We start from the raw sequence: 21,794 nt of genomic DNA, 5'->3' as shown, positions 1-21,794 counted from the left end.
AGTCTCTCTTCTTTCTCTCTTGGTCTCTCTCCTTTCTCTCTTGGTCTCTCCCCTTTCTCTTTTGGTCTCTCCCCTTTCTCTTTTAGTCTCTCTCCTTTCTCTCTTGGTCTCTCCCCTTTCTCTCTTGGTCTCTCTCCTTTCTCTCTTGGTCTCTCCCCTTTCTCTTTTAGTCTCTCTCCTTTCTCTCTTGGTCTCTCCCCTTTCTCTCTCCTTTCTCTCTTGGTCTCTCCCCTTTCTCTCTTGGTCTCTCTCCTTTCTCTCTTGGTCTCTCTCCTTTCTCTCTTGGTCTCTCTCCTTTCTCTCTTGGTCTCTCCCCTTTCTCCCTTGGTCTTTCCCCTTTCTCCCTTGGTCTCTCCCCTTTCTCCCTTGGTCTCCCCTTTCTCCCTTGGTCTCTCCCCTTTCTCTCTTGGTCTCTCCCCTTTCTCTCTTGGTCTCTCTCCTTTCTCTCTTGGTCTCCCCTTTCTCTCTTGGTCTCTCCCCTTTCTCTCTTGGTCTCTCCCCTTTCTCTCTTGGTCTCTCCCCTTTCTCTCTTGGTCTCTCCCCTTTCTCTCTCTCCCTTCTCTCGCGGTCTCTCCCCTTTCTCTCTTGGTCTCTCCTTTCTCTCTCGGTCTCTCCCCTTTTTCACTCGTTCTCTCCCCTTTCTCTCAGTCTCTCCCCTTTCTCTCTCCGTCTCTTGATCTCTCTCCGTTTCTTGGTCTCTCTCCGTCTCTCGATCTCTCTCTCACTCATTCTCTCTCTCCAAATGAAGATCAGAGCCACCATGTGTTTGTACTATAAAAATCCATTTAATTTCTTCTATCAAAAGAAATGAAATCATAACCAACTGAAATAGAGCAACAAAAATCCATGTGTAGGGTTTTGTTTTGCTGAAATATTTGTCAAAAATATTTAAACAGCTTGTACCTAATTTACATTGTTCAAATTAAAATGTAACAGAGCAGAAATTGAATTAAAATCCAATGAATGATGAATACTGTTAATAACAAATGATGGTTAAGCCAGAGTGGTTTGCTATTGGGTTTGTATGTGTGTGTGTGTATTGTGAGTTCCATGCAGTGTAAACTGTAACAGATATGGTTAGAAGCAGCATGGTCAGCAGCACATGATTGGCTGAGACTGAGATTGGACCAATGACAGACAGGCAGGCAAACAGACATAGACAGATAGTTCTATCAGAGCAACAGACCGACAAGATTACAGACAGGGCTGACTGGCTGACAGGGATGGCTAGTCAGACAAGCCGACAGACAGCCGAGCCTACAGACAGACAGACAGACAGATAGGTAAGGGATAATCAACGAGGGGCTATGCGTTCCTTGGAAAATAGTGCACGACGTGGAAGGTGTGTTCCACGACACGTTAGCGGAGTGGAACTTACCTTTCACGGAGTTGCATTATTTTCCAGAGAACGCATTGAGCGCTGAGTTGAGTATCCCTTTTACACCATGGCTATAAATGAATATAATTGCCTCTAGATACGTGTTCATTTGCCAGTAGAAATGTGATAACATCCACTGAAGAAGTTAGCAAGTTTATTAGCTAGCTAGATACAGTAGTTGCCTTGGTAATCAAACAGACTTGCTAGTTTAGCTAACCAAACCATCATCCTAGCTTGCTATTATAAATTCAACAATACCAATAATGTTTTTCATTTGAATTTTGCTTTCAAAAGCAGCAATAACAAAAAAATAGAACATAAGAATGAACTTCATAGCCTTTGAATTATACTGTGCGTTATAGGGAAATAATGCACGCTCTAGAATGCCCTTCAAGCCAATCAGAAATGAGTATTCAACAATGCCATAGCATAACTAGCGTTAGCAGCAAGGCAGAGGGGATGCTAATCAGGAGGCTAACAATCCTAAACTCCTGAGGAATGCACTTACAATGAGCAGAAACTGAAATTACATAGGCATGATGTAATTATTACAAACATTAAAAACACATAACATTGTTGTTTTAAAATTTCCCCCATGAAACAACTGGCTCTCTGGCCTCTCCTGAAAGTATGTTTACAATCACAGACAAAGACAAAAGCATCGTCAGCTTGTTGTTTTATCGTAAATGGTTTGTTTCAGCCATGTCAGGCGTTCACAGAGTCTTGCTTGTTGCTAAAACTGCCAATCACCAGGCTGACAGTTTACAGTTGAAATTGTACTAAACAGTCACTGAGATAGTCCCTCTGGGCCCCAATATGCATCCTCTCACATCAAGGCCCCCTACACACATTCTGGGTTGCCCCAAAACATGTCCTCTCATACCCCAATGGCCTCAGTTACTTCCATCCCCTGAATCTTCATCCTGGAATGTCTGCTTTAATACAATCATCTTCCTCCAACACATTACACACTCCATTACCTTCATTCATTAAGCACATTTAGCCGGTCAATTATACAAGACTAAAAAAGAAAACGAGCTAAAACATAATACAGACAGACTGTTATTTCATGTTTGTATTCCTGGGTATATTTTGAAGACACTTTGTTAATAGGTTTATATATATATATGTATATACAGTACCAGTCAAAAGTTTGGGCACACCTACTCATTCAAGGCCTTTTCTTTATTTTAACTATTTTCTACATTGTAGAATAATAGTTTAGACATCAACACTATGAAATAACACATATAGAATCATGCAGTAACCAAAAAAAGTGTTATACAAATCAAAATATATGTTATATTTGAGTTCCTTTAAAGTAGCCACCCTTTTCCTTGATGAAAGCTTTGCACACACTCTTGGCATTCTCTCAACCAGCTTCACCTGGAATGCTTTTCCAACAGCCTTGAAGGAGTTCCCACATATGCTGAGCAATTGTTGGCTGCTTTTCCTTCACTCTGTGGTCCAACTCATCCCAAACCATTTCAATTGAGTTGAGGTCGGGTGATTGTGGAAGCCAGGTCATCTGATGCAGTACTCCATCACTCTCCTTCTTGTTAAAATAGCCCTTACACAGCCTGGAGCTGTGTTGGGTCATTGTCCTGTTGAAAAACAAATGATATACCCCCTAAGGGCAAACCAGATGGTATGGTGTATCGTAGCAGAATGCCGTGGTAGCTATGCTGGTTAAGTGTGCCTTGAATTCTAAATAAATCACAGACAGCAAAGTGACCCCACACCATCACAACTCCTCCTCTATGCTTCATGGTGGGAACCACACATGCGGAGATCATCCGTTCACCTACTCCGCGTCTCACAAAGACATGGTGGTTGGAACCAAAAATCTCACATTTGGAGTCATCAAACAAAGGACAGATTTCCACCAGTCTATTGTCCATTGCTCGTGTTTCTTGGCCCAAGCAAGTCTCTTCATATTGGTGTCCTTTACTAGTGGTTTCTTTGCAGCAATTTGACCATGAAGGCCTGACTCACGCAGTCTCCTCTGAACAGTTGATATTGAGATGTGTCTATTACTTGAACTCTGTGAAGCATTTATTTGGGCTGCAATCTGAGGTGCAGTTAACTCTAATGAACCTTTCCTCTGCAGCAGAGGTAACTCTGGGTCTTCCTTTCCTGTGGCAGTCCTCATGAGAGCCAGTTTCATCATAGCGCTTGATGGTTTTTGCACTTGAAGAAACCTTCAAAGTTCTTGAAACTTTGCAGATTGACTGACCTTCATGTCTTAAAGTAATGATGGACTGTTGTTTCTCTTTGCTTATTTGAGCTGTTCTTGCCATAATACGGACTTGGTCTTTTACCAAATAGGGCTATATTCTGTATACCACCTCTACCTTGTCACAACACAACAGATTGGCTCAAAGGCATTAAGAAGGAAATACATTTCACAAATGAACTTTTAACAAGGCACACCTGTCAATTGAAATACATTCCAGGTGACTACCTCATGAAGCTGGTTGAGAGAATGCCAAGAGTGTGCAAAGCTGTCATGAACGCAAAGGGTGGCTACTTTGAAGAATCTCAAATATAAAAATATATTTTGATTTGTTTAACACTTTTTTGGTTACTACATGATTCCATATGTGTTATTTCATTGTTTTGATGTCCCGCAATTATTATACAATGTAGAAAATAGTAAAAATAAAGAAAAACCCTTGAATGAATAAGTGTGTCCAAACTTTTGACTGGTATTGTATATGTGTATAAATATACACTATATATACAAAAGTATGTGGACAACCTTTCAATTAGTCGATTAACCCATTTCAGCCACACCTGTTGCTGACAGGTATATAAAATCGAGAGCAAAGCCATGCAATCTCTATAGAGAAACATTTGCAGTAAAACGACCTTATTGAAGAGCTCAGTGACTTTCAAATTAGCACCATCATAGGATGCCACCTTTCCAACAAGTCAGTTCATCACATTTCTGCCCTGCTAGTGGTGCCCCGGTCAACTGTGAGTGCTGTTATTGTGAAGTGGAAATGTCTTGGAGCAAAAACGTCTGTGTTAGGCCACACAAGCTCACAGAATGGGACCGCCAAGTGCTGAAGCGCGTAGCATGTAAACATTGGCTGTCCACAGTTGCAACACTCACTACAGAGTTCCAAACTGCCTCTGGAAGAAACGTCAGCACAGGAGCTGTTTGTCGGGAGCTTCATGAAATGTGTTTCCATGGCCGAGCAGCCGCAGACAAGCCTAAGATCACCATGTGCAATGCCAAGTGTCGGCTGGACTGGTGTAAAGCTCACCGCCATTGGACTCTGGAGCAGTGGAAACACGTTCTTTGGAGTGACGAATCACTCTACCATCTGGCAGTCCGACGGACGAATCTGGGTTTGGCAGATGCCAGGAGAATGCTACCTGCCTGAATGCATAGCGCCAACTGTACATTTAGGTGGAGGAGGAATAATGGTCTGGGGCTGTTTTTCATGGGTTAGGCTCCTTAGTTCCAGTGAAGGGAAATCTTAACGCTACAGCATACAATGACATTCTAGACGATTCTGTGCTTCCAACTTTGTGGCAACAGTTTGGGGAAGGTCCTTTCCTGTTTCAGTATGGCAATGCCCGTGTGCACAAAGCGAAGTCCATACAGAAAACATTTGTCGAGATTGGTGTGGAAGAACTTGACTGGCCTGCACAGAGCCCTGACCTCAACCCCATCGAACCCCTTTGGGATGAATTGGAATGCCGACTGCGAGCCAGGCCTAATCGCCCAACGTCACTAATGCTCTTTTGGCTGAATGGAAGCAAGTCCCAGCAGCAATGTTCTGACATCTAGTAGAACGCCTTCCCAGAAGAGTGGAGACTGTTATAGGGAGGACCAATTCCATATTAATGCCCATGATTTTCAAATTAGATGTTCGACGAGCAGGGGTCCACATACTTTTGGTCATGTAGTGTATATGTGTGTGTATATATATATACACACACACACACACACACACACACTTTTAGTCTTCTGTGCAAGGAGAAAAAAGACAATCACTTGGAACATAGTTTTCAACAGAATGGACATTAGAATTTGTGATGCTGACTTACTCTGCCATGTGGTTCCTGTTCCAGTTCCTGAACACAGTTCCAGAACACAGTTCCTGAACACTTTTAGTTCCAACAGCCGTGTTCTCATTCTACACCATTCTATTGATATACTGAACACTTCAAACAGTAGAGATAGATGGCACAGAAAGTAACACATAAACCAAACCAGCGTCAATCAGTACTGACTACTGACTATTAAACTTTACATCCTCTTTTCTCCACGTCTTTCACAAACAAACTTCTCTGAAATAGAACAATGTTTCTTCCCTACACAATTCATACAAAGTGAACTAACTGCTGTTTGTTTTTCTCTACACCTTTACATAGAGGTAGTGGCTATATGGATCAAGGGGTGAAGGGGGAGTGACAGTAGCAAGGGGGGGAGGAAGGTGAGCAAAATAAAATGAGTTGAATGAAAAAATCTATGAAATGGTTCCTCCTTTTTCTGATTAGGCAAATGTTCCTTTTTCTCAAAAGAACAACAAATAATACTGCAATCACATACAAAAGTAGTCCTTCATTGTATACATTTAATACAGTGTTCTCTCTCTCTTCCTTTTCATGCTTTTCTTGAAAAGGCATGTGGGCGTGGTCCAGACGTGGCTCGGGCGTGCCTGACCCCTGACCTCTATGCCAGCGGGTCACTCATGTCCTCGTCCTCCCCATCGTCCACCTGTGAGAGTAACTCTTTCTTCTCGTCAGTACTAGCCAAGGAGTTGCGGCTGTTGTGGGCTCCCATGTACAGGGTGGCGTACACTGGGTTGGTGAAGTTGGTGGGCTGCAGGGATGAAAATAATGAAATAATGGTTGGACAAAGAGCACACGAGGTCCTACATTTGGTTTCATTGCAGAGTATTATGGAGTGCAGAAAAAAGATGTAAAAGGTACACTCAGCGAAAGTCTACCAACGAGCAGCACCGCAGATAGTGATATGAGCGAGATACAAGACTTGGCTCTCACACAGTATCCGTGCAGCTGCACGGGTTCACATCAGGCCTTTACAATGTGGTAGCCACGGGACCAAAACAGAGGAGAAGTTGAGCCTCACACTTCAACACTCAGTTGTTGTGGAAATTGACCCACTGTGCTGTTTACTTTCTGCATCTACGGCATATCGCTGAGTCTACCTTTAATGTGTCAATGACAAATTAATAACTATGAGCTAACAAGTGCTGCAGTGTTAAAACAAGTAACCTGAGTGTTAAAACAAGTGTTAAAGTGTTTAGGGTTGGTCAAATGTGAATATACACCAGTTTATTAAGTACACCCCCCCCCCTTCACAAAAATGGTTCTCTCTTACAGACAGTGGCTTGCTTTATAAAGCAGGCAGACAGGCATCGAGGCACTCAGTTACTGCTCGATTGAACGTGAGAATGGGCAAAACGAGTGACCTAACCAACTTTGAGTGTAGTACTGCATGATTGTCGGTGTCAGGGGCCGGCCTCCTGGGCTTTTCACGCACAAAAGTATCTAGGGTTCACCGAGTAGGGTGCAACAAACAAAAAACATCCAGTCAGCGGCAGTCCTGTGGGCGAAAACAGCTTGTTGATGAGAGAATGGCAAGAATCGTGCAAGCTAACAGGTGGGCCACAAACAAAGAACAGCGCAGTACAACAGTGGTGTGCAGAACAGCATCTTGGAACACACAACTCGGACACTTGAGGACTGGAAAAATATTGCCTGGTATGACGAATCCTGGTTCCTGTTGCATCATGCTGACGGCAGAGCCTCCCTGCCTGGTGTCAATGGTACAGGCTGGTGTCAATGGTACAGGCTGGTGTCAATGGTACAGGCTGGTGGCAAAGGTGTGGGGAATGTTTTCCTGGCAACATTTCCATTCCCCTGAGAATTCAGGCTGTTCTGGAGGCAAAGGAGGGTCTGACCCGGTAGTAGATGGGTATACCTAATGAACATGCGACTGGGTATAAGAGTATGTGTATGTGATACCTTATCTGGGTCTAAAGCGAAGTCTGAATCCAGGAGTTCCCCAGCATCGTCGTCTGGCTCCCCTTCGTAGATCTTATAGGCTGGGTTCCCTATCTCCACATTCATGGCCCCGTTGGTCATCCTGTGGTGCTGAAAGCCCTTAGCACTGCGCACACACACACACACACAGAGTTTGTGTCCTCTCAACACTTCAACATTAGCAGAGACGTAGCCACAACACAGGAACACACACTGAAAGTGCTGAGAGCCTTGGTTCAAGCCACTGACAGGATAGAAAAGTCCAGCATACAGCAAACCATCACACCACCAGCTACATGTACAGTACATTAAAACGTTTCCACACAGTCAAGGCAACACAGAACCCCGGTAAATTGACAAATCAAATGAGCTTTTTTCAAAAGTCCATTTGGACACATCCAGTGTCTATCCTGGTTAATGCTGGATTTTACACAACGCAAATGTTCCACTTCTACAATGCAGGCACAGAAGCATCACTGTAATACATGTAGACAGGGAAAGGTATGGATGTGTAGGGAAGAACCAGTCAATCTGTCAATAGCCCTCCGTGTTCCTGGGTGGGAAACCCTGTACTAGACAGGAGAGAGCAGGCAGGGACAGACAGACAGACTCTACTACAGAAAGGCCAGAAAAATGGAGGACTGTCACTGAACCCACAGACAAGATGGTGGCTTAGATGAGGCTTTGGGGAGAGGGAGGAGAAGGGGGAAGGGTCTGGGGGGGAGACGTGTTACATGTGACCCTATTAAGTTACCGAGAATGTCGGGAGCGTTTGCCCAGCCATACCGACCTGGGGGACAGGAAAGAGGTGGTTATCCACAAAAGAGAGAGAGATAGAGAGATTATAATATATATATATACACAGTGGGGAGAACAAGTATTTCATACACTGCCGATTTCGAGGTGAGATCTTGCATGGAACCCCAGACCGAGGGTGATTGACGTCATCTTGAACTTCTTCCATTTTCTAATAATTGCGCCAACAGTTGTTGCCTTCTCACCAAGCTGCTTGCCTATTGTCCTGTAGCACATCCCAGCCTTGTGCAGGCCTACAATTTTATCCCTGATGTCCTTACACAGCTCTCTGGTCTTGGCCATTGTGGAGAGGTTGGAATCTGTTTGATTGAGTGTGTGGACAGGTGTCTTTTATACAGGTAACGAGTTCAAACAGGTGCAGTTAATACAGGTAATGAGTGGAGAACAGGAGGGCTTCTTAAAGAAAAACTAACAGGTCTGTGTGAGCCGGAATTCTTACTCGTTGGTAGGTGATCAAATACTTATGTCATGCAATAAAATGCAAATGAATTACTTAAAAATCATACAATGTGATTTTCTGGATTTTTGTTTTAGATTCTGTCTCTCACAGTTGAAATGTACCTATGATAAAAAAGTACAGACCTCTACATGCTTTGTAAGTAGGAAAACCTGCAAAATTGGCAGTGTATCAAATATTTGTTCTCCCCACTGTATATATATATATATATATATATATATATATATATATATATATATATATATATATATATATATATATATATATATATATATATATATATATATGAGAGAGAGAGAGAGAGAGAGAGAGAGAGAGAGAGAGAGAGAGAGAGAGAGAGAGCTGGTGGGAGGTACAGATGAGGTGTAAAATACATTTGAGTTTGACCAAATGAGTGGGACCTCTCACACAAAGGTTGTCTACTCTACTCACCCACGCATTCTCCTCTTGTACCACAAGATGGCGCCGACAACCAGCAACGCCAGTAATAACAGCAGCAGCACTGGGATGATTGTGGAGGCAGAACCTGCAGAGAGAGCAACACGCCCATCAATGAGAAATATGCAACACCGACCAATGAGCTCAGACAGTTTATAACATGTATTGTGTTATAATCTGTAGTTATAAACTGTATTTCACCGACACTGTAAAGAGACTATAAAGTAACTAAAGTAACTTACTTCCACTGGAGTCAGGAGAGTCCACAGGAGAGGCAGTGACTTCACATCGATACCCCCTCCACCCTATAGAACACCTAAATACACATCACACAGGTTACACCTAAATACACACCACACAGGTTACACCTAAATACACACCACACAGGTTACACCTAAATACACACCACACAGGTTACACCTAAATACACACCACATATGAGCTTGAGTGTGTGTGGGTGTACATCTGAGTGATTGGGGTCATATTCTTACTTGCACTGGGGCAGTAGTGTGCCTGGTTCAATAGAGCAGAGTCCATTGGTGCAGAAATCTAGACAGGTGTAGCAGCTGGGCTGGGTACGACCGTTAGGACAGCTGGACATAGATAGGTACACAGAGACAGAGAGACAGACAGAAACAGAAAGAAAGAGACAACCAACAGAACTAGATTGAATCTTTACAGGATAACACCAGGATAAATGCGTGTGTGTGTGAGTGAGTGTGAATGGACTGAACAATGTGTGTGTGTGTATGTATGTTTGCGTGTGTTCTGTATATGTAGTGTGTATGACCCCTACCTGCACATGACCTCTCCTGAGGCTTTGGGCACACACTTGCCGTTGGTTCCACAGTACTCACACTTGTCCAGCTCACAGAGCTGTCCATGGAACTGAGGGGTACAGCGACACAGCTTGGTGGCATTGGCCGTCTGCAGACACATGGCCTCGTTCTCACAGTAACCCTCACATGTACCTGGAGGGGTGATGAGAAGATAGAGCCAGGGAAACGGGGCTTACAGTCAGTTCCTCACAGAGGAAGCCTCTCCTTCTTTTCATCCATTTCTGATTAGGGATTAAGTATTACATTACAAAGTGGATTGAATAAATTATTATTGTTATTGAAATGAAAAAATCACAGGAATGAACGATGCACCTGAAAATACAGGAACTATAGATTTAGTTACTCTGTTATAATACAGGAACTATAGATTTAGTTACTCTGTTATAATACAGGAACTATAGATTTAGTTACTCTGTTATAATACAGGAACTATAGATTTAGTTAGTCTGTTATAATACAGGAACTATAGATTTAGTTACTCTGTTATAATACAGGAACTATAGATTTAGTTAGTCTGTTATAATACAGGAACTATAGATTTAGTTAAACTGTTACACAGATCAATCAATCAATCAAATGTATTTATAAAGCCCTTCTTACATCAGCTGATGTCTCAAAGTGCTGTACAGAAACCCAGCCTAAAACCCCAAACAGCAAGCAATGCAGATGTAGAAGCACGGTGGCTAGGAAAAACTCCCTAGAAAGGCAGGAACCTAGGAAGAAACCTGGAGAGGAACCAGGTTCTGAGGGGTGGCCAGTCCTCTTCTGGCTGTGCCGGGTGGAGGTTATAACAGTACATGGCCAAGATGTTCAAGAGGTTGGCATTGTTGCTTAAATCATCCCTTATTAACCCATTATAAACAATACACTCACTGTATTGACACTGGTCTCCCAGATACTCAGGCGGACAGCGGCAGGTGGGCTGGTTGCCCTGGGATACAGTGCAGTTGCCTCCATTATGACAGTAGTCCTGACAGGTGTGGAGTTTACACTGGGGCCCCGTGAAGCCCTTCAGACAACGGCAGGTAGGGGCCCCTGGGAACAAAGGGTCATGTTAAATAAGAACAAAAATCTAAATAAAATGGGCCCAATTCAGATTTAGGAAATCAACGCCTTTCCTACGCTGTTCTCAGTAATTGGTGTTCAGACTTACCTAATGCAGGCGTGTAGTGTGCTCTACAGGTGTGTCTACCTTGCATACACTGAATAAATGTAATTCAACCACTGAAAACCGTCCCACTTGCTGGCCAACAGATTTTCTTGTGGAGTTTTCATTCAATAGGATTTTCAGTACATTTATCTTAAGCCATCCCTTTAAATACGCTGTACCTGTAATTAGAATTTTGTCGACAGACTCACAAGAACACATTGAGAGAACGGGTTCAGAATATAGGGATCAATGAAAGAAAGTCATCTATATATATAATATATACACGCATATATGCATAACTGATAAAAATACTGAGATTTTGTAGATTTAGGCCATTTTGGGGTTAGGAAAGTATATACAGTACCTTGCGAAAGTATTCGGCCCCCTTGAACTTTGCGACCTTTTGCCACATTTCAGGCTTCAAACATAAAGATATAAAACTGTATTTTTTTGTGAAGAATCAACAACAAGTGGGACACAATCATGAAGTGGAACGACATTTATTGGATATTTCAAACTTTTTTAACAAATCAAAAACTGAAAAATTGGGCGTGCAAAATTATTCAGCCCCCTTAAGTTAATACTTTGTAGCGCCACCTTTTGCTGTGATTACAGCTGTAAGTCGCTTGGGGTGTGTGTTCCTTGTTCTTCATGATGCTCTCTGCGCTTTTAACGGACCTCTGAGACTATCACAGTGCAGGTGCATTTATAGTTATATTTATATAGTTATAGTTATATAGTTATATAGTTATAGTTATATTTATATTTATAGTCTTGATTACACACAGGTGGATTGTATTTATCATCATTAGTCATTTAGGTCAACATTGGATCATTCAGAGATCCTCACTGAACTTCTGGAGAGAGTTTGCTGCACTGAAAGTAGAGGGGCTGAATAATTTTGCACGCCCAATTTTTCAGTTTTTGATTTCTTAAAAAAGTTTGAAATATCCAATAAATGTCGTTCCACCTCATGATTGTGTCCCACTTGTTGCTGATTCTTCACAAAAAAATACAGTTTTATATCTTTATGTTTGAAGCCTGAAATGTGGCAAAAGGTCGCAAAGTTCAAGGGGGCTGAATACTTTTGCAAGGCACTGTATGAATGGTTTGGAGAGACTTTACACACAAACTATATTGATGAATAAAAGATAGGGGTTTGATTCATCCTGAAAGTAGCCATATTCAAATTCAGTTCATGGAATTTTGGAAGGTGAGAAAAGTGTACAATAGGGGTGGAACAGTAGTCCTATAAATCTACTCGAATCCTCATTAAATCATGGAACTGTACGACAACATGCGCCAGGCTCCAGGTTTAACCTGTTACGTGTGGTCTGAGTTCCATAATAATTCAAACAGGCTGCATGTTCCAAATGATGAAACAACGTTAACCTACGATGATCCAGTAACACTAGCCTCCCTCAGGAACAACTACACAGAAGTGACAGAGGAAAAAGGTCAACGGAATGGAGTGAAGCAAAATGTAGGATACAAATTGAAGGAAATGAACACGGAAGTGACAGTTATACCTGTATGTGGGTATTACTGACGGTGGCTCCCGATAGTGGCTAATATTTATCATGATACACATTGTAAAATAATGGAGAAAAGCCGGGAATATAATGAAAACGTAAAGCACATGCATCAACTCAGCAGGTTCAGCCCTACAGAAGCCTATATATATAAATTTGGCTCTCCAAATTTCATCCACGCAAACTACGAGGGCACACAAAGTCTGAATAACAGCACCGCTATTTATAGCCCACTTCACTGTGGAAAAGGGACAGCAACATGCAATACATGTTGATATGATTTTCAGTTTGCTTCCATATGACTGGTCTCACATTCGTCTCCAGTGATCATAAGGAAACATTTTACTAAAACAATTGCTATGTGTATTTACAATCCAACTCTCTAAATGGATTACCCATTTACCTATCTGTTATCAATGGCTCTTATCAATTTATAAATTACAGTGCAAAAATCAAGTAGATGCTTTTCCGCTTGGAACCGGCAGCTTGCTTGGCCTTATTCATGGTTTCCTCACGCGTAAAGGTGGTGGAATTATGAGGGAATGAAGTCAAGTGGGTGAATAGCCTGCTATTATCATGCTTAAGTTCAAGGTCAGAACACACATAGAAAAAAAAGGCCATTACGTCCCATTTACGTGCACTTAACACTCATAGGGCTGAATCCTAGAAGGGTTCCTATTAATATCAACGCACAATAGAGTCCCCACAGTCCTCCTAAAGCAGCCCCTACAGTCTGCAATAGAAAATGGCTGCCACCGGCACCTAGACTAGTTTGCCAGTTGCAGCCACACCAAGGACTGTATATGCTCAGGTAACCTACCTATGACTGAGGCAGTGCAGGCTCCTCCATTCTTACAGTAGTCTCTACACTGGTTGACCTCACACCTCTCTCCAGTGAAGCTGGGCTGGCACTGACACTTAGCCTGCTGCCTGGTGTTCAGAAAACAGTTCCCTCCGTTCAGGCACTGGACTGTACATGGCCCGGACGGGGGAGCTGGGAGAAGAGGGGGAGAGGTTATTGATAAGAGTCCCACTGGGCACCAAACGTCTATTCAACATCTATTCCATGTTGGTCCACGTAATTTAGTTGAAATGACAAGAAAAAAACGTTGATTCAACCAGTGTGTGCCCAGTGGGGCGTGTGTACTCACAGAATGGAGACCGTGTGGAAGGCGGTCTCTCCACACATGTGCCGTTTTCAGCCACGCGGTCATTAGGACAGGTACAGACTGGACCACTGGGGCTGAGCAGACACAACCATTCACACTTCTTCCTGTCACATGGGTTGGTCACTAATGACACAGAGAGAGAACAGACAGAGGGATAACAGACAGTAAGAACCAGAACAGGATCAAGAGAAGCGTCACTAAAATGTGTTAAACTCCACTGAACCATATGTGGAATAGATGTCAACAGTAGTGCACTATGGGGAATAGGGGTCTGAAGAAGAACACTATGTGGAATACTGTATATAATGGATAGTTAAATACTGTATATAATGGACAGTGTGTCACAGACAGAGAGTCAGCTAGAGAGAGAGAGTCAGCTAGAGAGAGAGAGAGAGAGAGAGAGAGACAGACAGACAGACAGACAGACAGACAGAGACAGACCCACAGACAGACAGACAGAGAGAGAGACAGACACTCTCTACCGTTTTTTAGCGGTGGTGGTTTGATAGGGGTCAAAAATAAGTGTACTATATGGGGGAGTAGGGTTTCATTTAAAGAAATTAGCTATAGTGTAGGCAGACAGCCACTCACTCTCTGGTTGTTTGTAACGGTGGTAAAGGACAATGTCTGTGGCGTGGTTAATGCCAGTGGTCAGGTTCTCCATGGGGCTCTTGCCAAACTTGTTGACCCGGAACACAAAGTTATTAATGTAGGTGACGCCATATATGTAGTCCTCAAAGATGTCGATGCTGAACGGATGGAGCAGGTCTGGGGATGGAAGGAGAGAGAGTTAGGAACTGTTAATCCTGCCTTAACTATGTCCCTTTGGGAACTGAACAAGGAACCCACTCTGTAAAACAGTGACAACTGTATCTTGCTTAAAAATACAATTTCACTACTTATCCTTTAATTCATAAATTGTTACCCATGTAAAATTCAGTAGGAAGCAAAGATGGGTGGTATCCTCATAAAACTACACTGAACCCCAGCCCTGAGATAAGTGTAGTTTAGTGTAGTGAACTGAACTGTTTTTGAGTCCTGTGACGGAGATGACAGGGTCGGAGCCGTTGAGTCGCACGCTCCCGATAACAGAGAGCTTAGCGTCCGCCCAGTACAAGCGCTCATTGAAGTAGTCTACCGCCAGACCTGGAGAGAGGAGAAGGAGGAGGTGGTGGTAGAGGAAGAGGAGTAGGAGCGGAAGGAGGAGCGGAGGGTTAAAGAGGACATGAATAACACAAACAGTGACCAGAAAGAAGGTATGATACCACTTACACCACTATGCTAATGCTATGCTAATGCTATGCTAATGCTATGTATAAGTGTTAATACTAATGTTAGGCTACAACGCTAATGCTATACAGACCTGTGGGCCACTGGATGTTCTCATGGACCAGGGTCTGTCTCAGGGTTCCATCCATGGCTGCTGTCTCAATCTTAGGGTGGTTTCCCCAGTCAGCCCAGTACAGGGTCCTGAGAACACAGAGAAACGCAGTCAAAACAGCTCAGCAGGAAATACACGTTTTTTATTTTAATTTTTTTTCTTCATTTGTTTTCGCATTGTCTTTTCCAGGACAGTGGTGGATGCATAACTAGGCCAACTCAATATAGCTGGGGTTGGCTGGGCTTGGCTCAGTAGTGGTAAAGGGTACTAGTCTCTGAGTGGTACAGCGGTCTAAGGCACTACTTCGCAGTGCTCGAGGCGTCACTACAGACCCAGCTTCGATCCAGGGCTGTATCACAACCGGCTGTGATCAGGAGTCCCATGGGGGGGTGCACAATTGGCCCAGCATGGTCCAGTTTAGGGGAGGGTTTGGACGGGGTAGGCCTTCATTGTAAATAAGAATGTATTCTTAACTGACTTGCCTATTTAAATAAAGGTTAAATAAAAATAAAAAAATCTCACCCTCTCTGGGGGTCCACTACAATGGCGTTAGGCTCGTCTATCATGCCTGAGATTAGGGTCTTGCGGTGTTGGCCTGAAAGTTGGGCCACCTCGATCACATCTCTGCCAGATTCAGTCCAGTACAGGTTACCAGCCACCCAGTCCACCGCTATACCCCGAGGCATGTTTAGATGCCCTACAATCTGGTCAGAGGGAGAGATAACAGTGGGATGTTTAGATGCCCTACAATCTGGTTAGAGGGAGAGATAACAGTGGGATGTTTAGATGACCTACAATCTGGTCAGAGGGAGAGATAACAGTGGGATGTTTAGATGACCTACAATCTGGTCAGAGGGAGAGATAACAGTGGGATGTTTAGATGACCTACAATCTGGTCAGAGGGAGAGATAACAGTGGGATGTTTAGATGACCTACAATCTGGTCAGAGGGAGAGATAACAGTGGGATGTTTAGATGCCCTACAATCTGGTCAGAGGGAGAGATAACAGTGGGATGTTTAGATGACCTACAATCTGGTCAGAGGGAGAGATAACAGTGGGATGTTTAGATGACCTACAATCTGGTCAGAGGGAGAGATAACAGTGGGATGTTTAGATGACCTACACTCTGGTCATAGGGAGAGATGACAGAGGCATGTTTAGATGACCTACAATCTGGTCAGAGGGAGAGATAACAGTGGGATGTTTAGATGACCTACAATCTGGTCAGAGGGAGAGATGACAGAGGTATGTGTAGATGACCTACAATCTGGTCAGAGGGAGAGATGACAGAGGAATGTTTAGATAACCTACAATCTGATCAGAGGGAGAGATGACAGAGGCATGTTCAGGTACATCTCATTATGATGTGAACAGAAAACAACAGACCTTTCTGAACTATGAGACTTGGCACTAACTGCATTCTACTTATATTGTATCACACATAGGATGTCATAACAGTGCCCATGTTTTAGTGTGTGTGTCTGTTTGTGTGTGTGTACATGTGTGAGTGTGTACATGTTTATTTTTTTAAATGTATCCATTATTTTACCAGGTAAGTTGACTGAGAACACATTCTCATTTACAGCAACGACCTGGGGAATAGTTACAGGGGAGAGGAGGGGGATGAATGAGCCAATTGTTAACTGGGGATTATTAGGTGACCGTGATGGTTTGAGGGCCAGATTGGGAATTTAGCCAGGACACCAGGGTTAACTCCCCTACTTTTACAATAAGTGCCATGGGACCTTTAATGACCTCAGAGAGTCAGGACACCCGTTTAACGTCCCATCCGAAAGACGGCACCCTACACAGGGCAGTGTCCCCAATCACTGCCCTGGGGCATTGGGATATTTTTTAGACCAGAGGAATGAGTGCCTCTTACTGGCCCTCCAACACCACTTCCAGCAGCATCTGGTCTCCCATGCAGTGACTGACCAGGACCAACCCTGCTTAGCTTCAGAAGCAAGCCAGCAGTGGTATGTAGGGTGGTATGCTGCTGGTATGTGAGTATGTGTGTGTCCTTGTGTGTGTGTGTGCGCAAGCGTACATTCCTGTTAGTGTCACTCAAGCCTCACCTCCAGGGTAGTAACTCCTCCCTCACTATGGCGGCGGTTACGGCGTGTATTCGACAATGTGCCAGAAGATGACGATGATGAAGGCAGCTCGTAGGAGGAGATTCTGCCAGTGTGCCAGTTGGTCCAGTAGATGCGGTTGGTCTTGACGTGCAGGTCCATGGCATCGATGCGCACGTTGGCATCGCCCTGGAAGCTCTGCTCGTAACGCCAGTTGGGCATGCCAGGGTCCAGGCTGCGGATCTCGTTGTCATCAGCGATGTAGAGCACCTGTCTGCTACTGTTCTGGTCTGGAAAGACCGGAGGGAAGGGTTGAAGGGCGGGAGGAGGGAGAGAGAGTGAGAGAGTGGTACGGGAGGGAGGGAGAGAGGAGTCAGGAAATGAAGAAAGAACTTCGACACAGAATTCATGAAAATGTCAATGCATTCATTGTGGCTGAGGAAGGGTTAAGAATACACTATTTCAAAGTATTTAGGGTTTGAAGAAGAAAACTACACATCTAAAAGAACACCACAATACTAGAATAACACCACTATAAGAACACTACACCACTATAAGAACACTACACTGCTAGAAGGACACTACACTACTAGAAGAACACTACACTACTAGAAGAACACTACACTACTAGAAGAACACCACTATAAGAACACTACACTACTAGAAGGACACTACACTACTAGAAGAACACTACACTACTAGAAGGACACTACACTGATAGAAGGACACTACACTACTAGAAGGACACTACACTGCTAGAAGGACACTACACTACTAGAAGAACACTACACTACTAGAAGAACACTACACTACTAGAATGACACTACACTGCTAGAAGGACACTACACTGCTAGAAGGATACTACACTACTAGAAGAACACTACACTACTAGAAGAACACTACACTACTAGAAGGACACTACACTGATAGAAGGACACTACACTACTAGAAGGACACTACACTGCTAGAAGGACACTACACTACTAGAAGGACACTACACTACTAGAAGGACACTACACTGATAGAAGGACACTACACTACTAGAAGGACACTACACTGATAGAAGGACACTACACTACTAGAAGAACACTACACTACTAGAAGGAAACTACACTACTAGAAGAACACCACTATAAGAACACTACACTGCTAGAAGGACACTACACTGATAGAAGGACACTACACTACTAGAAGGACACTACACTGATAGAAGGACACTACACTACTAGAAGAACACTACACTACTAGAAGAACACTACACTACTAGAAGAACACTACACTACTAGAAGGACACTACTGTAACGGTTTTCTAGGTGTGAAGGAGAGTCGGGACCAAAATACGGCGTGTAGATTGCGATCCATGTTTATTAAACTGAAGCAACATTAATCTAAATACAAACACTACAAAACAATAAATGTAACGAAAACCGAAACAGCCTAATACTCGTGCACATAAACACAGAATACGGACACTAAGGACAATCACCCACAAACACACAGTGAAACCCAGGCTACCCAAATATGGTTCCCAATCAGAGACAATGACTAACACCTCCATCTGATTGAGAACCATATCAGGCCAGACATAGAAATAGACAAACAAGACATCCAACATAGAATGCCCACCCAGCTCACGTCCTGACCAACACTAAAACAAGGAAAACACACACGAACGATGGTCAGAACGTGACAACTACACTACTAGAAGAACACCACTATAAGAACACTACACTACTAGAAGGACACTACACTGCTAGAAGGACACTACACTACTAGAAGAACACTACACTACTAGAAGAACACTACACTACTAGAAGAACACTACACTACTAGAAGAACACTACTAGAAGAACACTACACTACTAGAAGAACACTACACTACTAGAAGAACACTACACTACTAGAAGAACACTACTAGAAGAACACTACACTACTATAAGAACACAACACTACTAGAAGAACACTACACTACTAGAAGGACACTACACTGCTAGAAGGACACATACACTACTAGAAGAAAACCACTATAAGAACACTACACTACTAGAAGGACACTACACTGCTAGAAAGACACTACACTACTAGAATAACACTACACTACTAGAAGAACACTACACTGCTAGAAGGACACTACACTGCTAGAAGGACACTACACTGATTGAAGGACACTACACTACTAGAAGAACACTACACTACTAGAAGAACACTACACTACTAGAAGAACACTACACTACTAGAAGAACACTACACTACTAGAAGAACACTACTAGAAGAACACTACACTACTATAAGAACACAACACTACTAGAAGAACACTACACTACTAGAAGAACACAACACTACTATAAGAACACTACACTACTAGAAGAACACTAAACTACTAGAAGAACACTACTAGAAGAACACTAAACTACTATAAGAACACAACACTACTATAAGAACACTACACTACTATAAGAACACTAAACTACTAGAAGAACACTACTAGAAGAACACTACACTACTAGAATAACACTACTAGAATAACACTACACTACTATAAGAACACTACACTACTAGAAGAACACTACTAGAAGAACACTACACTACTAGAAGAACACTACACTGCTAGAATAACACTACTAGAATAACACTACACTACTATAAGAACACTACACTACTATAAGAACACTACACTACTATAAGAACACTTCATTACTATAAGAACACTACACTACTAGAAGAACACTACTAGAATAACACTACACTACTATAAGAACACTACACTACTATAAGAACACTACACTACTAGAAGAACACTACACTGCTAGAAGAACACTACACTACTAGAAGAACACTACACTACTAGAAGAAAACTACTAGAAGAACACTACACTGCTAGAAGAAAACTACTAGAAGATCACCACTATAAGAACACTACACTACTAGAAGAAAACTACTAGAAGGACACTACACTACTAGAATAACACTACACTACCAGAAGAACACTACACTACAGAAGAACACCACTATAAGAACACTACACTACTATAAGAACACTACACTACTAGAAGAACACTACACTACTAGAAGGACACTACACTGCTAGAAGGACACTACACTACTAGAAGAACACTACACTACTAGAAGAACACTACACTACTAGAATAACACTACACTACCAGAAGAACACTACACTACAGAAGAACACCACTATAAGAACACTACACTACTATAAGAACACTACACTACTAGAAGAACACTACACTACTAGAAGAACACCACTATAAGAACACTACACTACTATAAGAACACTACACTACTAGAAGAACACTATTAGAAGAACACTACACTACTAGAAGAACACTACTAGAAGAACACTACACTACTAGAAGTACACTACACTACTAGAAGGACACTACACTACTAGAAGGACACTACACTACTAGAAGGACACTACACTGCTAGAAGGACACTACACTACTATAAGAACACTACTAGAATAACACTACTAGAAGTACACTACTAGAAGAACACTACACTACTAGAAGAACACTATTAGAAGAACACTACTAGAAGAACACTACACTACTAGAAGAACACTACTATAAGAACACTACACTACTAGAAGAATACTACTAGAAGAACACCACACTACTAGAAGAACACTACACTACTAGAAGAACACTACTAGAAGAACACTACTAGAATAACACTACACTACTAGAAGAACACTACACTACTAGAAGAACACTACACTACTAGAAGAACACTACTAGAAGACCACTACTAGAAGAACACTACACTACTAGAAGAACACTACTAGAATAACACTACTAGAAGAACACTACACTACTAGAAGAACACTACTAGAAAAACACTACTAGAAGAACACTACTAGAAGAACACTACACTACTAGAAGAACACTACTAGAAGAACACTACACTACTAGAAGAACACTACTAGAAGAACACTACACTACTAGAGGAACACTACTAGAAAAACACTACACTACTAGAAGAACACTACTAGAAGGACACTACACTACTAGAAGAACACTACTAGAAGGACACTACACTACTAGAAGAACACGACACTACTAGAATAACACTACTAGAAGAACACTACACTACTAGAAGAACACTACTAGAAGAACACTACTAGAAGAACACTACTAGAAGAACACTACACTACTAGAAGAACACTACTAGAAGAACACTACACTACTAGAAGAACACTACTAGAAGAACACTACACTACTAGAGGAACACTACTAGAAAAACACTACACTACTAGAAGAACACTACTAGAAGGACACTACACTACTAGAAGAACACGACACTACTAGAAGAATACTACACTACTAGAAGAATATGCTACTTACTGTCAGCCTTGCAGGTGTCGTTGATCCTGGTGAAGTGTTTGTGGCAGCTACACTTGTAGGATCCCTTGGTGTTGTTGCACATGTGGGAGCACACCCCAAACTGCTTACACTCATTCTTATCTGAGAGGGGTCAGGGGTTAATAATTGAGGTACCTCAATTAGCATTTGAA

The 21,794-nt window shown here is 42.5% G+C and overlaps 1 protein-coding gene across 3 annotated transcripts in view; it reads right to left on the bottom strand.

Moving 5' to 3' along the window:
- Positions 1-763: 763 nt before the first annotated feature.
- LOC110531237 (low-density lipoprotein receptor-related protein 1) overlaps positions 764-21,794 on the bottom strand; it is a 247,203-nt gene continuing 226,172 nt past the window's right edge. Inside the window, exons 76-91 of one of the 3 annotated variants that reach the window (XM_036988705.2) lie at positions 21,625-21,744; positions 17,264-17,550; positions 15,710-15,891; positions 15,170-15,276; positions 14,833-14,952; positions 14,398-14,574; positions 13,789-13,929; positions 13,458-13,631; positions 10,829-10,990; positions 9,913-10,087; positions 9,608-9,709; positions 9,359-9,432; positions 9,111-9,204; positions 8,160-8,195; positions 7,388-7,532; positions 764-6,218 (exon numbers count right to left, since the gene is read on the bottom strand). In XM_036988705.2, the coding sequence (XP_036844600.2) occupies positions 6,069-6,218; positions 7,388-7,532; positions 8,160-8,195; positions 9,111-9,204; positions 9,359-9,432; positions 9,608-9,709; positions 9,913-10,087; positions 10,829-10,990; positions 13,458-13,631; positions 13,789-13,929; positions 14,398-14,574; positions 14,833-14,952; positions 15,170-15,276; positions 15,710-15,891; positions 17,264-17,550; positions 21,625-21,744 (2,246 nt within the window). In that variant the 3' untranslated portion in view covers positions 764-6,068. Of the gene's footprint in view, positions 6,219-7,387; positions 7,533-8,159; positions 8,196-9,110; positions 9,205-9,358; positions 9,433-9,607; positions 9,710-9,912; positions 10,088-10,828; positions 10,991-13,457; positions 13,632-13,788; positions 13,930-14,397; positions 14,575-14,832; positions 14,953-15,169; positions 15,277-15,709; positions 15,892-16,039; positions 16,174-17,263; positions 17,551-21,624; positions 21,745-21,794 lie in introns of those variants that run through there. The other 2 variants (XM_036988706.2, XM_090185209.1) reach the window with 2 other exon arrangements.

Source organism: Oncorhynchus mykiss, chromosome 9, assembly GCF_057628025.1.
Source record: "Oncorhynchus mykiss isolate SJ-2025 chromosome 9, ASM5762802v1, whole genome shotgun sequence".
Classification (NCBI taxonomy): Eukaryota; Metazoa; Chordata; class Actinopteri; order Salmoniformes; family Salmonidae; genus Oncorhynchus; species Oncorhynchus mykiss.
Note: the sequence above shows the minus strand (reverse complement) of the source record. Positions and strands in the feature narration are given on the sequence as shown.